The following is an 18,768-nucleotide window of genomic DNA, read 5'->3' as shown; positions in this document are numbered from 1 at the left end:
GAGAGGGCACGGATTGCATGGAGCACTGGGTGTGGTGCAAAAACAATGAATACTGTTATGCTGAAAAGAAATAAAAAATTAAAAAAAAAAAAAGGCAGCCTCTCTTCAAGTCTGTTTTTCAATATGTCTTTTTAAAGTAAGAAAATGTCATGGAGATATTAAAGCATATAGGTAAACTACTTCCCAAGAAAATCTGTCTAAAAATTATAAGTTTATTAAGTTACAAAAATGCTAGGCTATAATAGACACTGAATTATATATACAACCAAGAACAATCAATGGAAGCAGACATGCTGATTATCACGTACCTTTTAGAATGCAGGCAACTGTATCCTTTGCATCATATGGAAGAACAGAACTGAGGTAGGATGTAAACTGAGGTTCACGAAAGTCAATGATCAAATCTCTAAGTTTTTGGCTGAAAAGGAAAAAAAGGTGTTTTTAGTAATATTCCTTAAGAAAGAAGGGTAAATTTCAGATTCACTCATTGTTACAAACCTGACACAAGTATTCTCCATCAACTTAGAAAGATTTCCTAAGGGGGTGTCTATATCACAAGTTTTTTCTTCCTGGTCCAATCTGAACAAAGTTGATTCTGGGAGTATTGACAAGTTCCTAAAACAGCAAACAGATTGACATGAATGTTCTTCATTTAACATAGTCAGTTGGTCTGCATAAGAAATACATTGCTGTAGGATGCCCGAGTGCCTGTTAGTTAAGCCGCTGCCTTCAGCAGAGGTCATGATCCCAGGGTCCTGAGATCAAGTGCCGCATTGGGTTCCTTGCTCAGCAGAAATTCCGCTTCTCCCTCTGCCTGCCAGCCCCCCCCTTGTTTGTATTCTCAATTTCTCTCTCTCTCTCTCTCCGACGAATAAAATCTTAAAAAAGGAAGGAAGAAAGGAAGGAAGGGAGGGAGGGAGGGAGGGAGGAAGGAGGGAGGAAGGAATACATTACTGTTTGCTGAAAGAGTAAATGAGCCACAATAGCTATTAAAATGGCTACCTGGGGCGCCTGGGTGGCTCAGTGGGTTTAGCCTCTGCCTTGGGCTCAGGTCATGATCCCAGGGTCCTGGGACCGAGCCCCACATCAGGCTCTCTTCTCGGCAGGGAGCCTGCTTTCCTCTCTCCCTCTTTGCCTGCCTCTGTGCCTACTTGTGATCTCTTTCTGTCAAATAAATGAATAAAATCTTAAAAAAAAAAAAAAAAAAAAAAAGAAAGAAAAGAAAAAAGAATGGTGCACTGGCCGGAAAGGGGAGAAAAGTAGGGTTCAAGACACTAAGGTCAAATCAATTAATCAGGAACCTACAACACCTGCTGACAATTCACTAGGCCTAGCTTTGCAATCTAGCCTGGACTCACCACACCGAGAAGGATCCTGAGCACAGGGCCCCTCTCTCCTCCAGCCTGGAGCACAGGTCTCTTTCCTGATGCCTTCTCCCACTCCTCTTCCAACTCCTAAAACCCCGGGGTTCCCTAGAGTCCCACCCCTGGTCCTCTATACTGTTCTTTCTTGTCATTTTCCCTTGGTTCCATCCCCTCATGTAGCTCTAAATGCCAAATCTACATCTTGAGGCCTGACCTCACATTCTTCTTCTGCCTGGCTGCTCACCTGAGCTTCAGGTTTGGATATCTGGCAGGCAGCAAGAATTTTCCACTTGGTCAATACCCAGGCTATGAAAACTCAATACATTCAAAACTGAACAAATCTTTACTCCCGCTGAACCTGATCCTTATTATGTGGCTCTGATTCCAGTCAACAGCACGTGCCTCTACACCACTGCCTTGTCCGTCCTCCCTTCCCCTCACCCTCTCCTCAACCTCCATATCCAATCAGCATCCAAATGTCAGCCAATTTTACTTTCCAAATACTTCTCAAAATCACTCCATGCTCTCTGCCAAAGCTACCTTGCCCTCAATCATCTGGGCCCGGGCCACTACAAGTTTCCTGGTTTCCATGCGTTCAGATTCATCTCTATTAATCAACTGTTCTTCACAATGCAACCACAGAGAAATGCAAATCCGATTATTATCGCTTTTCTGTTTAAAACTCTTTAATACATCTGAATAGTCACAACTTAACATGTTATGTAAGATCTTCTATGAAGTCACCTCCCCAGTCACACTATCTTCTTCATCTTTTACATTCCTGCACTTTGCTGAACATACTGTCACGCTTCATGTTGTTATGCACCACGTTCCTCTGTCTGGCACACTCTTCTCACACTGCTACACCAGGCAATTAATTCACCAGGTGAAGATCCAGAATGACCTCTTTCAAAAGCTTTCCCTGAGCCTTCTAAAATTAGGTTCAATGCCTCTCATCCGTGTTCTCTTCAATTCAAACACTTGTCATATTAGACCAGAAATACATTTATTTGTTTACCCCCAAGATTATAAACTCCTCAACAATTTGCAAAGCAGGATACTCACTAAATAAATAACTGCAAGTGACTGCCAGAAATCCTAAGAGACAAAAGAAGTACTGTGCCTCATATCCCATATCATGAAACCCAGTCTGCGGCTAGTTGTAGCTAAACTAGAATTACTGACTGGCAGAGGACAAGCCCGGACACATCCAGGGCAGTTACCCAGAAGTCACTGCATCCCAATTCCTAATCTCCATCCATTAAGATACGGGAGGCCTGGCCTGCACTTCACGCAAGGAAGGCTGGGAGGGCAGGAAGAGGGGAATGTAGACATTAGTGAGCATGGGTAGCAGTCTCAACCACAAATGTTCATACCAACTATTCGATTTACTTTTCTTTAAATAAACTTTTTCTTTTAATTTTTCTTTAAATAAACTCACTTTGTTTTAACAGAGATAAATATACTTTATTTATAAATATACTTTATTTTCCAACTACAAATAGGAAAAAAATGTTTTTTTAGAAAAAGATTTTATTTTTAAGTAACCTGTACAGTCAACATGGGGCTCAAATCCATAACCCAGAGATCAAGAGTTGTATGCTTGATTGAGCGAGCCAGGCACCCCAAAATGGTTCTTTTTAGGAGGAGAAAATGAAATGGTGAGTGCCCAGAGTGCTACAAGTAAGCTTCATGGCTAACTGAGGATCTAGCCTGTCTGACACTCATGTGGTGATGAGAACTAGGTATGATCACGTCCACATTAGCATCATGAAACAGAATATACCAACCAAACCTTAGCACTCTGGTAGTTCCTCAAAATGCTAAACTCAATTTCACCAGTAGGCATCTAGAAAGGAGAGTAAAAATATATTTACATAGGGACACTTGTGGGGTCTCAGATGGTTAAGAGTCCAACTCTTGATTTCAGCTCAATCCACGATCTTAGGGTCCTAGGACTGAGCCCCATATTGGGCTCTGTGCTCAGGGGGAGTCTGCTTCTCTCTCTCCCTCTCCCCCTCACCTCACTTATACTCCCTCACTCCAAAATAAATAAATCGCTAAAAATACATATATATTCATGTAAAACTTTTTATATGAATATTTACAGCAACACTAGCCTTAACACCCAAAAAGTAGAAACAATTCAAATGTCCATCAGCTGGTGAATGGAAGAGCAAAATGTGGCCTATCCCCATAATGGAATCTTACTCAGCCATAAAGAAAGAAGGTACCGGGGCACCTGGGTGGCTCAGTCGTTAAGCATCTGCCTTTAGCTCAAGTCATGATCCCAGGGTCATGGAATCAAGCCCCGAATCAGGTTCCCTGCTCATCAGGGAGTCTGCTTCTTCCTCTCCCACTCCCCCAGCTTGTGGTCCCTCTCTCGCTGTCTCTCATCACATAAGTAATTGAAATCTCTTTTTTAAAAAAAGAAGAGGGGCACCTGGGTGGCTCAGTGGGTTAAAGCCTCTGCCTTCAGCTGGGGTCATGATCCCAGCATCCTGGGATCTTGAGCCCCACATTGGGCTTTCTCCTCAGCTGGGAGCCTGCTTCCCTTCTCTCTCTGCCTGCCTCTCTGCCTACTTATGATATTTGTCTGTCAAATAAATAAATACAATCCTTAAAAAAAAGAAAAGAGGGGCACCTGAGTGGCTCAGTGGGTTAAAGCCTCTGCATTTTGCTCAGATCATGATCCCGGAGTCCTGGGATCAAGCCTGCATCTGGCTCTCTGCTCAGCAGGGAGCCTGCTTCCTCCTCTCTGTCTCTGCCTGCCTCTCTGCCTACTTGTGATCTCTGCTGTCAAATAAATAAATAAATCTTTTTAAAAATAAAATGAATGAATGAATAAATAAAAGAAGAAAAAAAGAAAAGAAATAAGGTAATGATAAATGCCAAAACAAAGATGAACTTCAGAAACATTATACTGGTCTTCCCCCTGCTCCTTCTGTCACTCTCTCTCTCTCAAATTAAAAAAAACAAAACAGTATGCTAGGTAAAGAAAAGTCAGTCACAGAAGTTCATATATGATCCCATTTCTATGAAATGTTCAGAACAGGCATACCTACAGAGACAGAAAAGAAACTGGTGATTGCCTAGAGTAGGGGGAATGAATACCAAAGGGTATAAGCATTCTTTTTTGGAGTGATGAAAATATTCTAGAAAAAGTGATTTTGGTGATGGCTGCACAACTATAATATACTAGAAACCATGAATAATGGTTTAAATGAATAAACTGTGAATAGGATGCAATTTACATATCCATAAAGCTGCCACCCCACCAAAGGAACATTTCATTACCTGTCTAATAAGCAGGTTACTGATGTCACATTAATCTCCTTCACATATCCCCTAGATAAAGCAAACAGTGTTCTCTCTTCTCCACTTAAAATAATTCTATCACCTGCCATTAGATTTGTGACAGGCATGTCACCATTTTTCCGTCGAAAATTATGTAAATATTGTCCATCACAAACTGTTTTCACACATTCTGTTCTAATCAGGTTTCCAATGCAGTTACCACTCTCCTCCCTATGAAACAGAAAGAAAGAGAGAAAGCTTCCATTTACATCATATATATAAATACTATATTAGCATTTTTCCACAATTTACTTGTTCATCTGGCCCCTGGAAGCCATAATACTGACTCATTCATTTTTACATTTTCCACAATCTACATTCAAGTGTTAGAAATGCTAACATTCTATTAATTTAAAAATAATCTCTCATCAAAAGACCTCTAGACGAGTGCTAGGTAGCCCATCCCTTCTTGCAGCCACAGGCTGGGATCGCTGAACAACATATGTCTCAGTACTCTGAACTCTGAATGATGTCCCTACTTCCTATGCTGATACACATAACAATGAGGAAGATAAATGGTAATACTTTCCCTGAACTTGATGTTCTTTAGTATTTACAAGAGGATTTATAATCAGTTATTAAAATAATAATAAGCAAACTGATAATTCCACAGCTTCCAAGAAGCAAGTTTTAAGCATTTACAATTTCTCAGGCACAACTGTTAAATTACAGCTTCAGAAGCTTGTTGATATGTACACTTGACATATTCACTGTGCTGACATGGTCTATCAAAAACAACTTAATCCACTGTAATGATTCCTGGTGTTAAAATTTACTGTTAAGAAAATAATGTTCCAATTATTTCTAAAGTCACATTAAAATCAATATTCATTCTAAAAGTTATAAATAGGTAGATCAAAAACAATGGAATACTACATAAAGAAAAATACTATGCAAAGATATACAGAATTACTTCCTTATAAACAACTTGTAAAAAAAGATTTCTATAGGAAACAAACTGAGGGCTGCTAGAGGGGAGGGGTAGAGTGATGGGATAACTGGGTGATGAGCATTAAGGAAGGCACTGTAACTGGGTGTTGTAGACAATGACTCACTAAACTCTACCCCTGAAACTAAAAAATAAAAAAATTTTAAAAAATTTTTATAATAAAAAATAGATCTCACAAAATAAAAGATGGACCACATTTAGAAAATTTGAATCTGGGCACCTGGGTGGCTCAGTGGGTTAAGCCTCTGCCTTCGGCTCAGGTCATGATCTCAGGGTCCTGGAATCGAGCCTTGCATCGGGCTCCCTGCTCAGTGGGGAACTGCTTCTCCCTCTCCCACCCCTTCTGCTTGTGTTGCCTCTCTCGCTGTGTCTCTATCAAATAAATAAATAAAATCTTAAAAAAAAAAAAAAGATTTCTCAAGACATATTTAACCTACTGAAAATAAGAATAGTGCTCTACTTCGAAACAATTCCTGGACAACCATCTACAGTTGGCATGAATATATGAAACTGCACAGCCCTAACATGATATCATGTATCCTGTATTTTTCATGAATTCCGAATACCATCCCATTAGGTAATCCAAATTACTGAAGTTTTACTGTATTAGATAGACCACTTACAATTCTGAAGCAGGCATTAACCAAATATGTTGGTGATTCTTTTTATTATCCTTTGACTGTGACTCCAGGGTTAACATTAGACACCAAAGGCTGAAATACTGTAAGTGTGTAAGCTTTAGATGTTGGGTTTCTTCTTCTATTTTGGGCAGCATGCCAATTGGGACTGAACTGTCATCCATCTGTTGTTCCACTGCTCTAAAGAGAGATGTACAAAAAACATTTTACTGGCTGGCTATAAAAATGAGGTTATTTCTAAAATAAGCAACATATATGATGATCACTGTAACCTATAACCACAGGTCCTAATTTTCTTTAAAGTCTTTTCAACATTTTATAAGCCAAATGGCTTTTTACAAAGCAAAATGCTTAAGAAACCCAGTATAGTATTACTTTGCCCTTAAGGACTACAACCTAATACCTACTTAAGTTTGGTATACTCTAATTTTCATTACTATAATAGTATCAGTACCCGGCTTTTTGTACAACTGCACTTCTCAAAATCACAATTTGTGTACATCCAGCTCTATAACATTAGAAAGTCAACACAAAAAACATGGAGAACTGGGGTGCCTGGGTGGCTGTCACTAGGCATCTGCCTTCAGCTCAGGTCAGGATCCCAGGGTCCTGGGACTAAGACCTACATCGGGCTCCCTGCTCAGCGGGAGGTCTGCTTCTCCCTCTCACTCCCCCTGCTTGTGTTCCCTCTCTCACTGTCTCTCTCTCTCTGTCCAACAGATAAATATTTTTTTATAAAGATTTTTATTGGGTGCCTGGGTGGCTCAGTGGGTTAAGCCGCTGCCTTCGGCTCAGGTCATGATCTCAGAGTCCTGGGATCGAGTCCCGCATCGGGCTCTCTGCTCAGCGGGGAGCCTACTTCCTCCTCTCTCTCTCTGCCTGCCTCTCTGCCTACTTGTGATCTCTCTCTGTCAAATAAATAAAACCTTTAAAAAAAAAAAAAAAAAGATTTTTATTTATTTGACAGAAGTAAGCAGAGAGGCAGGCAGAGAGAGAGAGGAGGAAGGTACCCCCAGATAAATATTTTTTTTAAAAAATGGAGAGGGGCACCTGGGTGGCTCAGTGGGTTAAAGCCTTTACCTTCGTCTCAGGTCATGATCCCAGGGTCCTGGGATCGAGTCTCGCATCGGGCTCTCTGCTCAGCGTGGAGCCTGCTTCCCTCTCTCTCTCTGCCTGCCTCTCTGCCTACTTGTGATCTCTGTCTGTCAAATACATAAATAAAATCTTTTTTTAAAAAAAGTCTTAAAAAATGGAGAATTATATGGAGTATCAATTGTGCTTAATATTAACTTCTGAATTTTTATATAAAAACAATTATAAGATAGCATACAAAACATAGAGAATAAGACTTTCAAAAAAAATGTGCTTGTGCTATAGGCCCAAACTTCCCAAAGCTCATTTTCCTCTGCATTAAGAAATCATTTATTTGATATAATACTTTGAAAAGTCCTTTATGGGAATTTTTAGGCTGAATTGTAAATTTTGGTCTTGATTTGAACTTGTTTCCTACTCTATATTTACATCTAACTACTTTTTTATGTCTTTCAAAACTTTCACTGGCTGATGGAGGTATAAATACAAATGACTGGTCTTAAGACAGCTAATAAACTTCCCATAGGTAGAAAAATAGACATATAGGCACCTGGCTGGCTCAGTCAGTGGAGCATTCAACTCTTGATCTTGGGATTGTAAGTTAGGATCCCATGTTGGGTGTAGAGATCACTTAAAAAAAAAAAGTCTTGGGGCACCTGGGCGGCTCAGTCAGTTAAGCATCTGTCTTTAGTTCAGGTCATGATCACAGGGTTCCTGGATCGAGACCAGTGTTGGGCTCCCTGCTCAGCAAGGAGTCTGTTTCTCCTTCTCCCTCTGCCACTACCCCAGCTCATGTTCTCCCCACCCTGTGTCAAATAAATAAGTAAAATAATGGGGAAAAAACCTGTATAATATTTAAAATTCCTGGAGTGCCTGGGTGGCTCAGTCATTAAGCACCTGTCTTCAGCTGAGGTCATGATCCCAGGGGCCCTAATTGAGCCCCATATTTGGCTCCCTATTTAGCGGGAAGTCTGCTTCTTCCTCTAACCCTCCCTCCTCTCATGCTCTCACTCTCTTGCTCAAATAAATAAAATCTTTAAAAACATTAAAAAAAAGTCGTACAACATCAAAATTTCCTGGGGGACCTGGGTGGCTCAGTCAGTTAAGCATCTGTCTTCAGCCCAGGTCATGATCCGAGTGTCCTGGGATCAGTCCTGCATCAGGCTCCCTGCTCAGCAGGGAGGTCTGCTATTCCTTCTGCCTGCTGCTCCCCCCAGCTTGTGCTCCTCTCTCTGACAAATTAAAGAAAAAAAAATTTAAGTTTTTTTAAGTTATCTCTACACTCTACATGGGGTTCAAACTTAAAACCCTGAGATCAAAACACATGCTCCCCTAAATGAACCTGCCAGATCCCCCTTCTTCACAGAAGATTACCCCTTCTTAACCAGATTCCATTAAGTCCTAAAAGTATTTCATTTCCCCAGAAACTATCTGCAGCAAGATTAAAATAACCACTTTTGAAAGAAGTTTAAAAAGCATTCTATTATTCCCCAAGGAAATAGGCTGGTTACAAAATATGAACTGTGGTTTGTTTTTTTCTATTCCCTTCATTTTAGAAATACTACCCATGAAGAAAAATCACTAAAATGAAATCATCAGTTACAGATCAGACAACAAAGTTAAATCATGTTGAGCTAAGTAAATACTTAACTGGAATTAATACTTTGGGAAGAAAATGTTTTTACCTGCTATAAAGAGCACAGTTGCCAATCTGTGAACAATATTTGCAAGTTTGCTGGTCCTCAATTATTTGTGGTAAAGGAGCAAGCTTTGTCTTCTCCTTTTCAATAGCAGATTTACTAATACGGTGAAACAAAGAGAATGCCATCTGGTTTCTTAGCCTTAATAATTCTATGGAACAAAAAGGTAGGTGTGTGTTTAAGAATTAAGTTTATTTATATATCTTTCTCTTGTAAAACTTTCAGAGTTAAAAACATAAAATGAACGTTCTTATTTCCCATTACACTAGAATAACTGTTAACATTTTGGTGTATATTTAAAAAAAATTTTGGTATATATTTGCTTAAATTTTGTTCACATCATAAGTTCTTTTTTTTATTATTAACATATAATGTATTATTTGTTTCAGGGGTACAGAAATGTGATTCCTCAGTCTTACACAATTAACAGCGCTAACCACAACACATACCCTCCCCAGTGTCCATAACCCAGTCACCCTATCCCTCCCCCACATCACTCCAGCAACCCTGTTTGTTTCCTAAGGTTAAAAGTCTATTATGGTTTGTGTCCCTCTCTGGTTTCATCTTGTTTCATGTTTTCCTCTCTTCCCCTATGATCCTCTGCCTTGTTTCTTAAATTGTGCATATGAATGAGATCATGATAATTATCTTTCTAATTGACTTATTTCACTTAGCATAATACCCTCTAGTTCCATCCAGGTTGATGCAAATTTTTTGATGGCTGCAGAGTATTCCATTGTATATACAGATCACATCTTCTTTATCCATTCATGTGTTGATGGACACCTAGGCTCTTTTCGTAGTTTGGCTATTGTGGAATTACTGCTATAAACATCGGGGTGCATGTGCCCCTTTGGGTCATTTCATAAGTTCTTTTAAACAGTCATATATATATCTCATAACTAGTAAATATTGTGAAGTTGATTTTTTAGCTAAATGGTAAGGATAAATACAACTATCCAGAGTGTCTCAATAACACAGGAAGTTTAAATAAATTTTGTATAATAAAAATAAAACCTTTTAAAAAAGATTAAAGTTGTTTTCAAATATACAGTATATTGTTAAAATTCCTTTTTAAAAAATACTACAACTAAAAATAAATAAATAAGGAAGCAAGCAAATAAATAAATAAAACCACAACTATATATTATAACCTGTATTAGGCCTAGCAAGTACAGTGAATGATTTTTCAGGTATATATACAGATGACCAAAGGTTAAAGGAAAAAAAGAAACAAACAACAGCCAGAGAAGTAACTGGAGAGAGAACAACTCAACCTCTTTTATCAAGATGGTTGGCAGGCACAGGGTACATGTGGCCAGTCTTGAGGTAAAGGAGCAGGCCGGCCTCTGGATCAGCTCTCCTCTCTTGGCTCAGCAGTGTGTACAGAACAAGCTGTGAAAACATTGCACATTTTGTCAAATAAAAGTTTACCTTTCATATGTCCATGCGTGTTTAGCAATCAACACATACTGTAACTTTAAAATCAAAAGGTCAGGGCACCTGGGTGCCTCAGTCAGTTGAGCAACAAACTATGGGTTTCAACTCAGGTCATGATCTCGTGGGTCGCGGGATCCAGCCTCACAAACAGCTCCTTGCTCAGTAGATAGTCTGATTCTCTCCTGAGGTGGCTGGGTGGCTCAGTTGTTAAGTGACTCCCTTCAGCTCAGGTCATAATTCTGGGGTCCTGGGATCGAGTCTGGCATCGGGCTCCCTGCTCAGTGGGAAGCCTGCTTCTCCCTCTCCCACTTCCCCTGCGTGTGTACCCTCTCTTGCTGTGTCTCTCTTCATCAAATAAATAAATAAAATCTTAAAAAAAAAAAAGACTCTCTCCCTCTGCAACCTCCATTGCATGCACACATGTACACACATATTCTTTTTTTTTTTTTTTAAAGATTTTATTTATTTATTTGACAGATCACAAGTAGGCAGAGAGGCAGGCAGAGAGAGAGGAGGAAGCAGGCTTCCCACTAAGCAGAGAGCCCGATACGGGGCTCGATCCCAGGACCCTGAGATCATGACCTGAGCCGAAGGCAGAGGCTTTAACCCACTGAGCCACCAAGGCGCCAAAATGAATAAATAAATCTTTAAAAATAAATTAAAAAATCAAAAGGTCCATTAAACTATTTCCATTTTGAAAATAACATTAGGCAAATTAATAAAGATAACACAATAATTCAATGTCAAATATTGAACTTCTACAACACAAACACTTGTCTGTGCTTCCAGTTTTACACAATAAAGAAATACATAGAGGGATGCTTGGGTGGCTCAGTCAGTTAAGGGCCTGCCTTTGGCCCAGGTCTTAATCCCAGGGTCCTAGTATTGAGCCCCACGTCAGACTCCCTCCTCAGTGGGGAGTCTGCTAATCCCTCTCTCTCTGCCCCTTCCCTGCTTGTGTTCTTTCTGTCATTCTCTCGCTCTCAAATAAGTAAATGAAATATTTTTTTAAAAATACATAGAGGGCGCCTGGGTGGCTCAGTGGGTTAAGCCGCTGCCTTCGGCTCAGGTCATGATCTCACGGTCCTGGGATCGAGTCCCGCATCGGGCTCTCTGCTCAGCAGGGAGCCTGCTTCCTCCTCTCTCTCTCTCTCTCTGCCTGCCTCTCTGCCTACTTGTGATCTCTCTGTCAAATAAATAAATAAAATCTTTAAAAAAAAAAAAAAATACATAGAATTGGGGCACCTGGGTGGCTCAGGTCATGATCCCAGGGTCCTGGGATGGAGCCCTGCGTCGTCAAGCTCTCTGCTCAGCGTGGAGCCTGCTTCCTCCTCTCTCACTCTCTGCCTCCCTGGCTACTTATCATCTCTCTGTCAAATAAATAAATAAAATCTTAAAAAAAAAAATGGAATTTTTCTTAGACAGTAAATATTAAGATTTCCAATAAATTAGAGAGGGAAATTAGCCAAATTATATTTTACATTCTGAAGTTAACAGTCTTTAGTCACTACTTTCCCTGTTTAAAATAAATGAACTGTTTAAAATATATAAATAAATAAAATTCCCTGTTTAAAATAAATAAATAAGTAAATAAAATAAGTGAATTAAACACTAAAATGCATATTATTTACATCATAGTTACTAGGACAACTAAATGAGACTAACTCTACAAAGCTCACTGTTTTTTGCACAGCATGAATCATTATTAGCTGCTTTAAATTTATGTGGTACTCTCCAAAGAAACCATCTAAGACAAGTTAGAAACAGTTGGTTTACAATTCATGAAACCACCTTAGCAACAATAGCAAGTCATTTAGTCATACACAACCTGCAAAGAAGCTAGTATGCTTTCCGGGACAAGATTAAAATGTTGAATGATTTATGTGTTTGTTTATTTTTTAGTAGGTTCCACACCCAGCCTGAAGCCCAGTGTGGAACCAGAACTCTCATCCATGAGATCAAGACCTGAGCTGAGATCAAGAGTTGGAAACTTGGGAGGCATGGGTGGCTCAGCTGTTAAGCATCTGCCTTCAGCTCAGGTCATGATCTCAGTGTCCTGATGCACCCCTCCCCCAGTGCCCCAGCTCATGTTGTCTCACTCTCCCAAATAAATAATACATAAATCATGAAATTCCAAAACACCAAGACCAGTCATTATAATTAACATACCTAGGTAGGAGGAAAGAAAGATTTATGTTAATTACTTTATGTCACTATAAATAATATAAATTTCAGATAATTTTGAAGGACAACAAAAGATCGTTATGTTTACCAAAGAGAAGAAAAGATTAATAAGAACTTGAATTTAACATAATGGTAATAAGACATGGTTCTATATTTCATTTTTTAAATTTATTTATTTTTAAAAAGATTTTATTTATTTGACAAAGATCACAAGTAGGCAGAGAGGCAGGCAGAGAGCGAGGAGGAAGAAGGCTCCCTGGTGAGCAGAGAGCCCAATGAGGGGCTTGATCCCAGGACCCTGAGATCATGACCTGAGCAGAAGGCAGAGGCTTTAAACCCACTGAGCCACCCAGGCGACCCTATATTTCATTTTAGATAATAATCATTAAAATCAGATTAAAAGACAAAAATAAAAGAATGGATTTAGTCTGATTTGTGTGTGTGTGTGTGTGTTTTAAGATTTTATTTATTTATTTGACAGAGAGACCCAGCGAGAGAGGGAACATAAGCAGGGAGAGTGAGAGAGGGAGAAGCAGGCTACCCTCTGAGCAGGGAGCCTGATGCGGGGCTCAATCCCAGGACCCTGGGATCATGACCTGAACCAAAGGCAGGTGCTTAAGGACTGAACCACCCAGGCACCCTAGACTGATGTTTTCTAAGAGTATCCTATGTTAGATTTTACATGAAAACAATAGTCCCATGTTAAACTAAGTTTAGAAAACAACAGGTTTAAACATACCTAAACCAAATCCGCATTACTTTGATTTCTCAGAAACTTTAATAGGCTACCATGCATCATTAAATTTCCAAATATACTTGGTTTCAGCAAATTTTATCACCAAAGAATTCTTTAGGAATATCTGTTTAGACTAGTAGTTTGGCAACATAAACTTGGCAACTGTCTTATAAATTCAGCTGCTGTATTTCTTCACTAGAGAAAACTTTCGGCTAGCCTTGTATACATTTACAAACAATTTGAGTACTCTGGATACATCCCAAATTGAAAAGTACTATATGAAACTTAACTAAAAATTACCCAAATTGAACCAAAATATATAAAACAGACCTACATTTTTCAGTGTACTAAATATTCAGACAATTTTCTTACTAAGACTTATACCTACCTGACTACGGTGTTCAATAGAATTTAATTCTTTGCCAGTTTTAAGTTCCAGTGGCATTATCTTATATTTCGTTTTATATCCTCGATGTATTTTCACACCAACTGTGACATCTATTTTGCCTTTCAATCCAAACCTAGGGGACCAAATGCTTTCTTCAATATCCAATGAGTTTATGACTTCAATATTACATGTTGAATTATTGTTATTACCATCACTCGGCCTAAAAAATGAAACACAAGAATACTTCCTTAGAACACTTCACTTTTCTCACATTCTGGCACTGACTCTATGACAGACAGAGGATTGGGGGATGGGAGATCATCCATACACTTTTACCGAAGTGATTCTCAAAATGTGGTGCCTAGACGAGCATCATCAACATCACCTAGGAACTTTTTTTTTTTTTTTAAGATTTTATGTATTTATTTGACAGAGAGAGATCACAAGTAAGCAGAGAGGCAGGCGGAGAGAGAGGAAGGGAAGCAGGCTCCCGGCTGAGCAGAGAGCCCGACGCAGGACTCGATCCCAGGACCCCGAGATCATGACCTGAGCCGAAGGCAGCAGCATAACCCACTGAGCCACCCAGGCGCCCTCACCTAGGAACTTCTAATAAAAGCAAATTCTCAGGCTCCACTCCAGACCTACTCATCAGAAAGTCTGCAGGTAAAACCCAGCAATTTGTTTTACAAACTCTGTAAGTGATTCTGATGCATGCTCAAGATTGAGAACCGCTGTCCAATGCCTCTAACTCACATAATTTAAGTCTTAATACTTACCATCTATACTTTTGAGTTAATTCCTACTATAATCTTCCTAACTCAGGCCTTTATCTCCTCAGACCTAGATTACTACAAGTATCACTATTTGGACCTAATGAAGCCACAATACCAATATGAATATTCTGATATACAATTATTACACAGGTTAATATAAAATGGCTTGCATGTGGTTGCACCCAAGGTAGCAAAGGCTGTATTCCTTCAGTGATACCATATTAAACTATTTAAGAATGAGCTGTCTTTCCCCATCATCCATGCATTATGAAGCCTGATTATCAAACACTTTGCTCCTACACTCCCCATAACAATCTTCAAAGGACATCGTGTGCACCTACAATTCCTCATTGTTTTCTTTACTTAAATGTTAAATGAATCCATTTCCATCACTACCAATATTTAAAACTAAGTACTCAGCATTGTTTTTTGTTTTTGTTTTTTTAAGATTTTTATTTATTTATTTGACAGAGAGAGATCACAAGTAGGCAGAAAGGGAGGCAGAGAGAGAGAGAGGAGGAAGCAGGCTCCCCACCAAGCAAAAAGCCCAATGGGGGACTCGATCCCAAGACCCTGAGATCATGACTTGAGCCGAAGGCAGATGCTTAACTCACTGAGCCACCCAGGCGCCCCTCGGCATTGTTTTTTATATTACAAAAGAAGTTCTGAGTCTACTATCCTAACTTAAATAACCAAGAGCACAGGAAGGAGAAAAATATATATATAAACATCAAAGGAATTAGGAGGTGAAAATAACTTTGAAAGCTTCCTACCTAAGGCTCTTATCTAAGATTTACTCATTTTCAGAGCAGTAAATTATTCAGCAGGAGAAAAAAGTCAGATAGCACCAACTTTTATTAAACCTATTCTAGACTCAAAGCCAGATAAGATACTTAATCTAATAGAAATCTTACACGAGGGCGCCTGGGTGGCTCAGTGGGTTAAGCCTCTGCCTTTGGCTCAGGTCATGATCTCAGTCAGGGTCCTGGGATCGAGTCCCCCATTGGGCTCTCTGCTTGGCATGGAGCCTGCTTCCTCCTCTCTCTCTCTGCCTGCCTTTCTGCCTACTTGTGATCTCTCTCTGTCAAATAAATAAATAAATTCTTTAAAAAATAAAAAAATAAAGAAATCTTACAGGAAAAGGATAAATTTTCTAGTAATAAAATATATTTTAGATCATAAAAATCGAAATTTGGGGTGCCTGGGTAGCTCAGTCAGTTGAGTCTCTGCCTTCAGCTCAGGTCATGATCCTAGGTTCGGATCTGCCTGCGGCTCTGCCTACTTGTGCCCTCTCTCTGTCAAATAAATAAATAAAATCTTTAAAAATAAATGTTAATTAAATAAAATAAGAATTGAGATTTAAGGAGCACCTGGTGGCTCAGTGGGTTAAGCCACTGCCTTCGGCTCAGGTCATGATCTCAGGGTCCTGGGATCGAGCCCCACATCGGGCTCTCTGCTCAGCGGGGAGCCTGCTTCTCCCTCTCTCTCTGTCTGCCTCTCTGCCTGCTTGTGATCTCTCTGTCAAATAAATAAAAATCTAAAAAAAAAAAAGAGAACTGAGATTTTAAAAGCTTAAGAATTCTATCAGAATACATGATTTAGTTGACTTTGATTTGCTAATTTCATGTTATTTAGATCAGCAACTACATCTTAACAAATGAGAATATTTTCTAGAGAAAAAAATGACATTTCAGTAATTTTTTTTTACTGTTTTGGTTTAAAAACAGTCTCCAGGGGCGCCTGGGTGGCTCAGTGGGTTAAAGACTCTGCCTTCGGCTCAGGTCATGATTCCAGGGTTCTGGGATCGAGCCCCGCAACGGGCTCTCTGCTCAGCGGGGAGCCTGCTTCCTCCTCTCTCTCTGCCTGCCTCTCTGCCTACTTGTGATCTCTGTCTGTCAAATAAATAAATAAAATCTTAAATATATATATATATATATATATATATATATATATATATATAGTCTCCAGGAATATATGTATACTTCTGCAGTCTCTGAGGAAGACAACAGAGGAATTCAAGGAAACTACAACTTATCCAAAATTTCTTAAATATTGTTCTGTTTTCTTTCTCCAAATGTTATCTAATTGTGTTATATATTTAAATATGCTCCAATGAAATAAAGCAAACTTCATTATTTATAAAATATCACATGTATACTTAATAGAAGATAGGTAATGAAACTTTTAAAATTGCTACTGAAATTCATTCCCCTAGAAAATGGAAGTAATGTATTTTGTGTTTTGTGGTTTTTTAAATTTTATTTATTTATTTGACAGAGAGATCACAAGTAGGCAGAGAGGCAGGCGGAGAGAGAGGAAGAAACAGGCTCCCTGCTGAGCACAGAGTCTGACTCCAGCCTGATCCCAGGACCTGAGATCACGGCCTGAGCTGAAGGCAGAGGCTTAACCCACTGAGCCACCCAGGCGCCCCAGTAATGTGATTTTAGACCTAGGTCTGTGGAATAAATGACAGTATTTCAATTTAACTACTATGATTTTGACCAAATAATGCTGTAAAACTCTGATGGAGAATATGATACCATAAAAATGAAGATTTACTCTTACTACCAAATGGGTGAGAAAACTTGTTTCCTTAAATGACCTTTAAAAGTCTCATTCTGTGGACGCCTGGGTGGCTCAGTTGGTTGAGCAGCTGCCTTCGGCTCAGGTCATGATCCCAGCCTCCTGGGATCAAGTCCCACATCGGGCTCCTTGCTCAGCGGGGGGCCTGCTTCTCCCTCTGCCTCTGCCTGTCACTCTATCTGCCTGTGCTCACTCTCTCTGTCAAATAAATAAATAAAATCTTTAAAAAAAAAAAAGTCTTATTCTTTGTGCTAAAGTCTAAAAAAGATTTTTTTTAAAGATTTTATTTATTTATTTAACAGAGAGAGACACAGTGACAGAGGGAACACAAGCAGGGGGAGTGGGAGAGGGAGAAGCAGGCTTTCCACTGAGCAGGGAGCCTGATGCAGGGCTCAATCCCAGAACCCTGAGATCATGACCTGAGCTGAAGGCAGAAGCTTAACGACTGGGCCACCCGGGCACCCCAAGATTTTTTTTTAAAGTGGCTGTAAACTGCTGCAAAAATGACACAAGCTAAAACATAAAGGAGCTCTTCCTTCACAGACATAGAAGGCTCCATTGGAAGTAACTGAAACAAAAAAAAGTCTTATACCAAGATACAGAGAGGAGGACACTGGGCTAGGAATCAAGAATTATTACTATAGACTCAGCTAAACCACTCTTCTTTCACATAAAACCTGGAAAAGTCATACCTCTCACTGGATCTCAGTTTCCTTATGTGAAACTAAGAGTTGACCTCAAAAATCCCTTTCAGGGATCTGAATCCCACACCTTCCCTGGCTTCCTATCAGGAAGGCTTGTTTCAGGCTACCTAATTCCTTACGAGTCCATCATAAGCCTCCCCAGCCTCCACTGATGGATTCTACTCCTCTCTACTTCTTTCCTTACGTAGCACACTCTTCCATGCCTCTTGTTGCCCTACATGTTCTCTCTAAGCAATACCCTCCAGGTCTATGTTTTCAACTACCACCAGTACAGAGTTCTTGGAGGGGTTTAGTCTCCCTGGAACACCAGGTCCTAGCACACTGCTGAGCAGATACTGCATGGAATAAGTGTTTGCTAAAGAGCTAAGCCCATGGGTCAGTGAGAAAATGGCAGCTTACCACCGCAAAAACAATGAATACATTTTAACCAAAAGAAAAAACATGCAGATAAAAGCTCAAACAATTAAATAGTAAAATAAAAGCTAATATGTGAAACAACAAAGAAAAGGTATATCCACCACAACTTTAATCCTCAAGCAAATTTAAATGACTCCAAAATAAATAATAAGGAAGGAATAGAGAGGTGTGTAGTGAGAAAGGGTAAATAAGGATAAAGAAATAATTAGGAACACCATAAAACAAAAATTAAGTTTGTAATCATGATAGAAAATCAAGAAACTAGAATAACAGAATTACTACAAAACAATGAAACAAATTATGAGAAGAACGACTACTTAATAAACACTTCCCTGTTTATCACAGTGAAGACTAATGCACAGAGACCCACCCCCTATTCTAGACATACGCAATTTGCTTCAAAGAAATAACAAAGAATGAAGCGCTTATAAATTTAACCCATT

General features: G+C 39.4%; 1 protein-coding gene across 1 annotated transcript in view; it reads right to left on the bottom strand.

The window, feature by feature from the left end:
* DNA2 (DNA replication helicase/nuclease 2) overlaps window positions 1-18,768 on the bottom strand; it is a 55,489-nt gene that overhangs the window by 19,668 nt on the left and 17,053 nt on the right. The window contains exons 6-12 of the mRNA XM_059170091.1: window positions 13,849-14,068; window positions 10,378-10,495; window positions 9,086-9,251; window positions 6,294-6,488; window positions 4,662-4,892; window positions 499-615; window positions 309-418 (exon numbers count right to left, since the gene is read on the bottom strand). Of these exons, the coding sequence (XP_059026074.1) occupies window positions 309-418; window positions 499-615; window positions 4,662-4,892; window positions 6,294-6,488; window positions 9,086-9,251; window positions 10,378-10,495; window positions 13,849-14,068 (1,157 nt within the window). The remainder of the gene's footprint in view (window positions 1-308; window positions 419-498; window positions 616-4,661; window positions 4,893-6,293; window positions 6,489-9,085; window positions 9,252-10,377; window positions 10,496-13,848; window positions 14,069-18,768) is intronic.

Source organism: Mustela lutreola, chromosome 4, assembly GCF_030435805.1.
Source record: "Mustela lutreola isolate mMusLut2 chromosome 4, mMusLut2.pri, whole genome shotgun sequence".
NCBI lineage: Eukaryota > Metazoa > Chordata > Mammalia > Carnivora > Mustelidae > Mustela > Mustela lutreola.
Note: the sequence above shows the minus strand (reverse complement) of the source record. Positions and strands in the feature narration are given on the sequence as shown.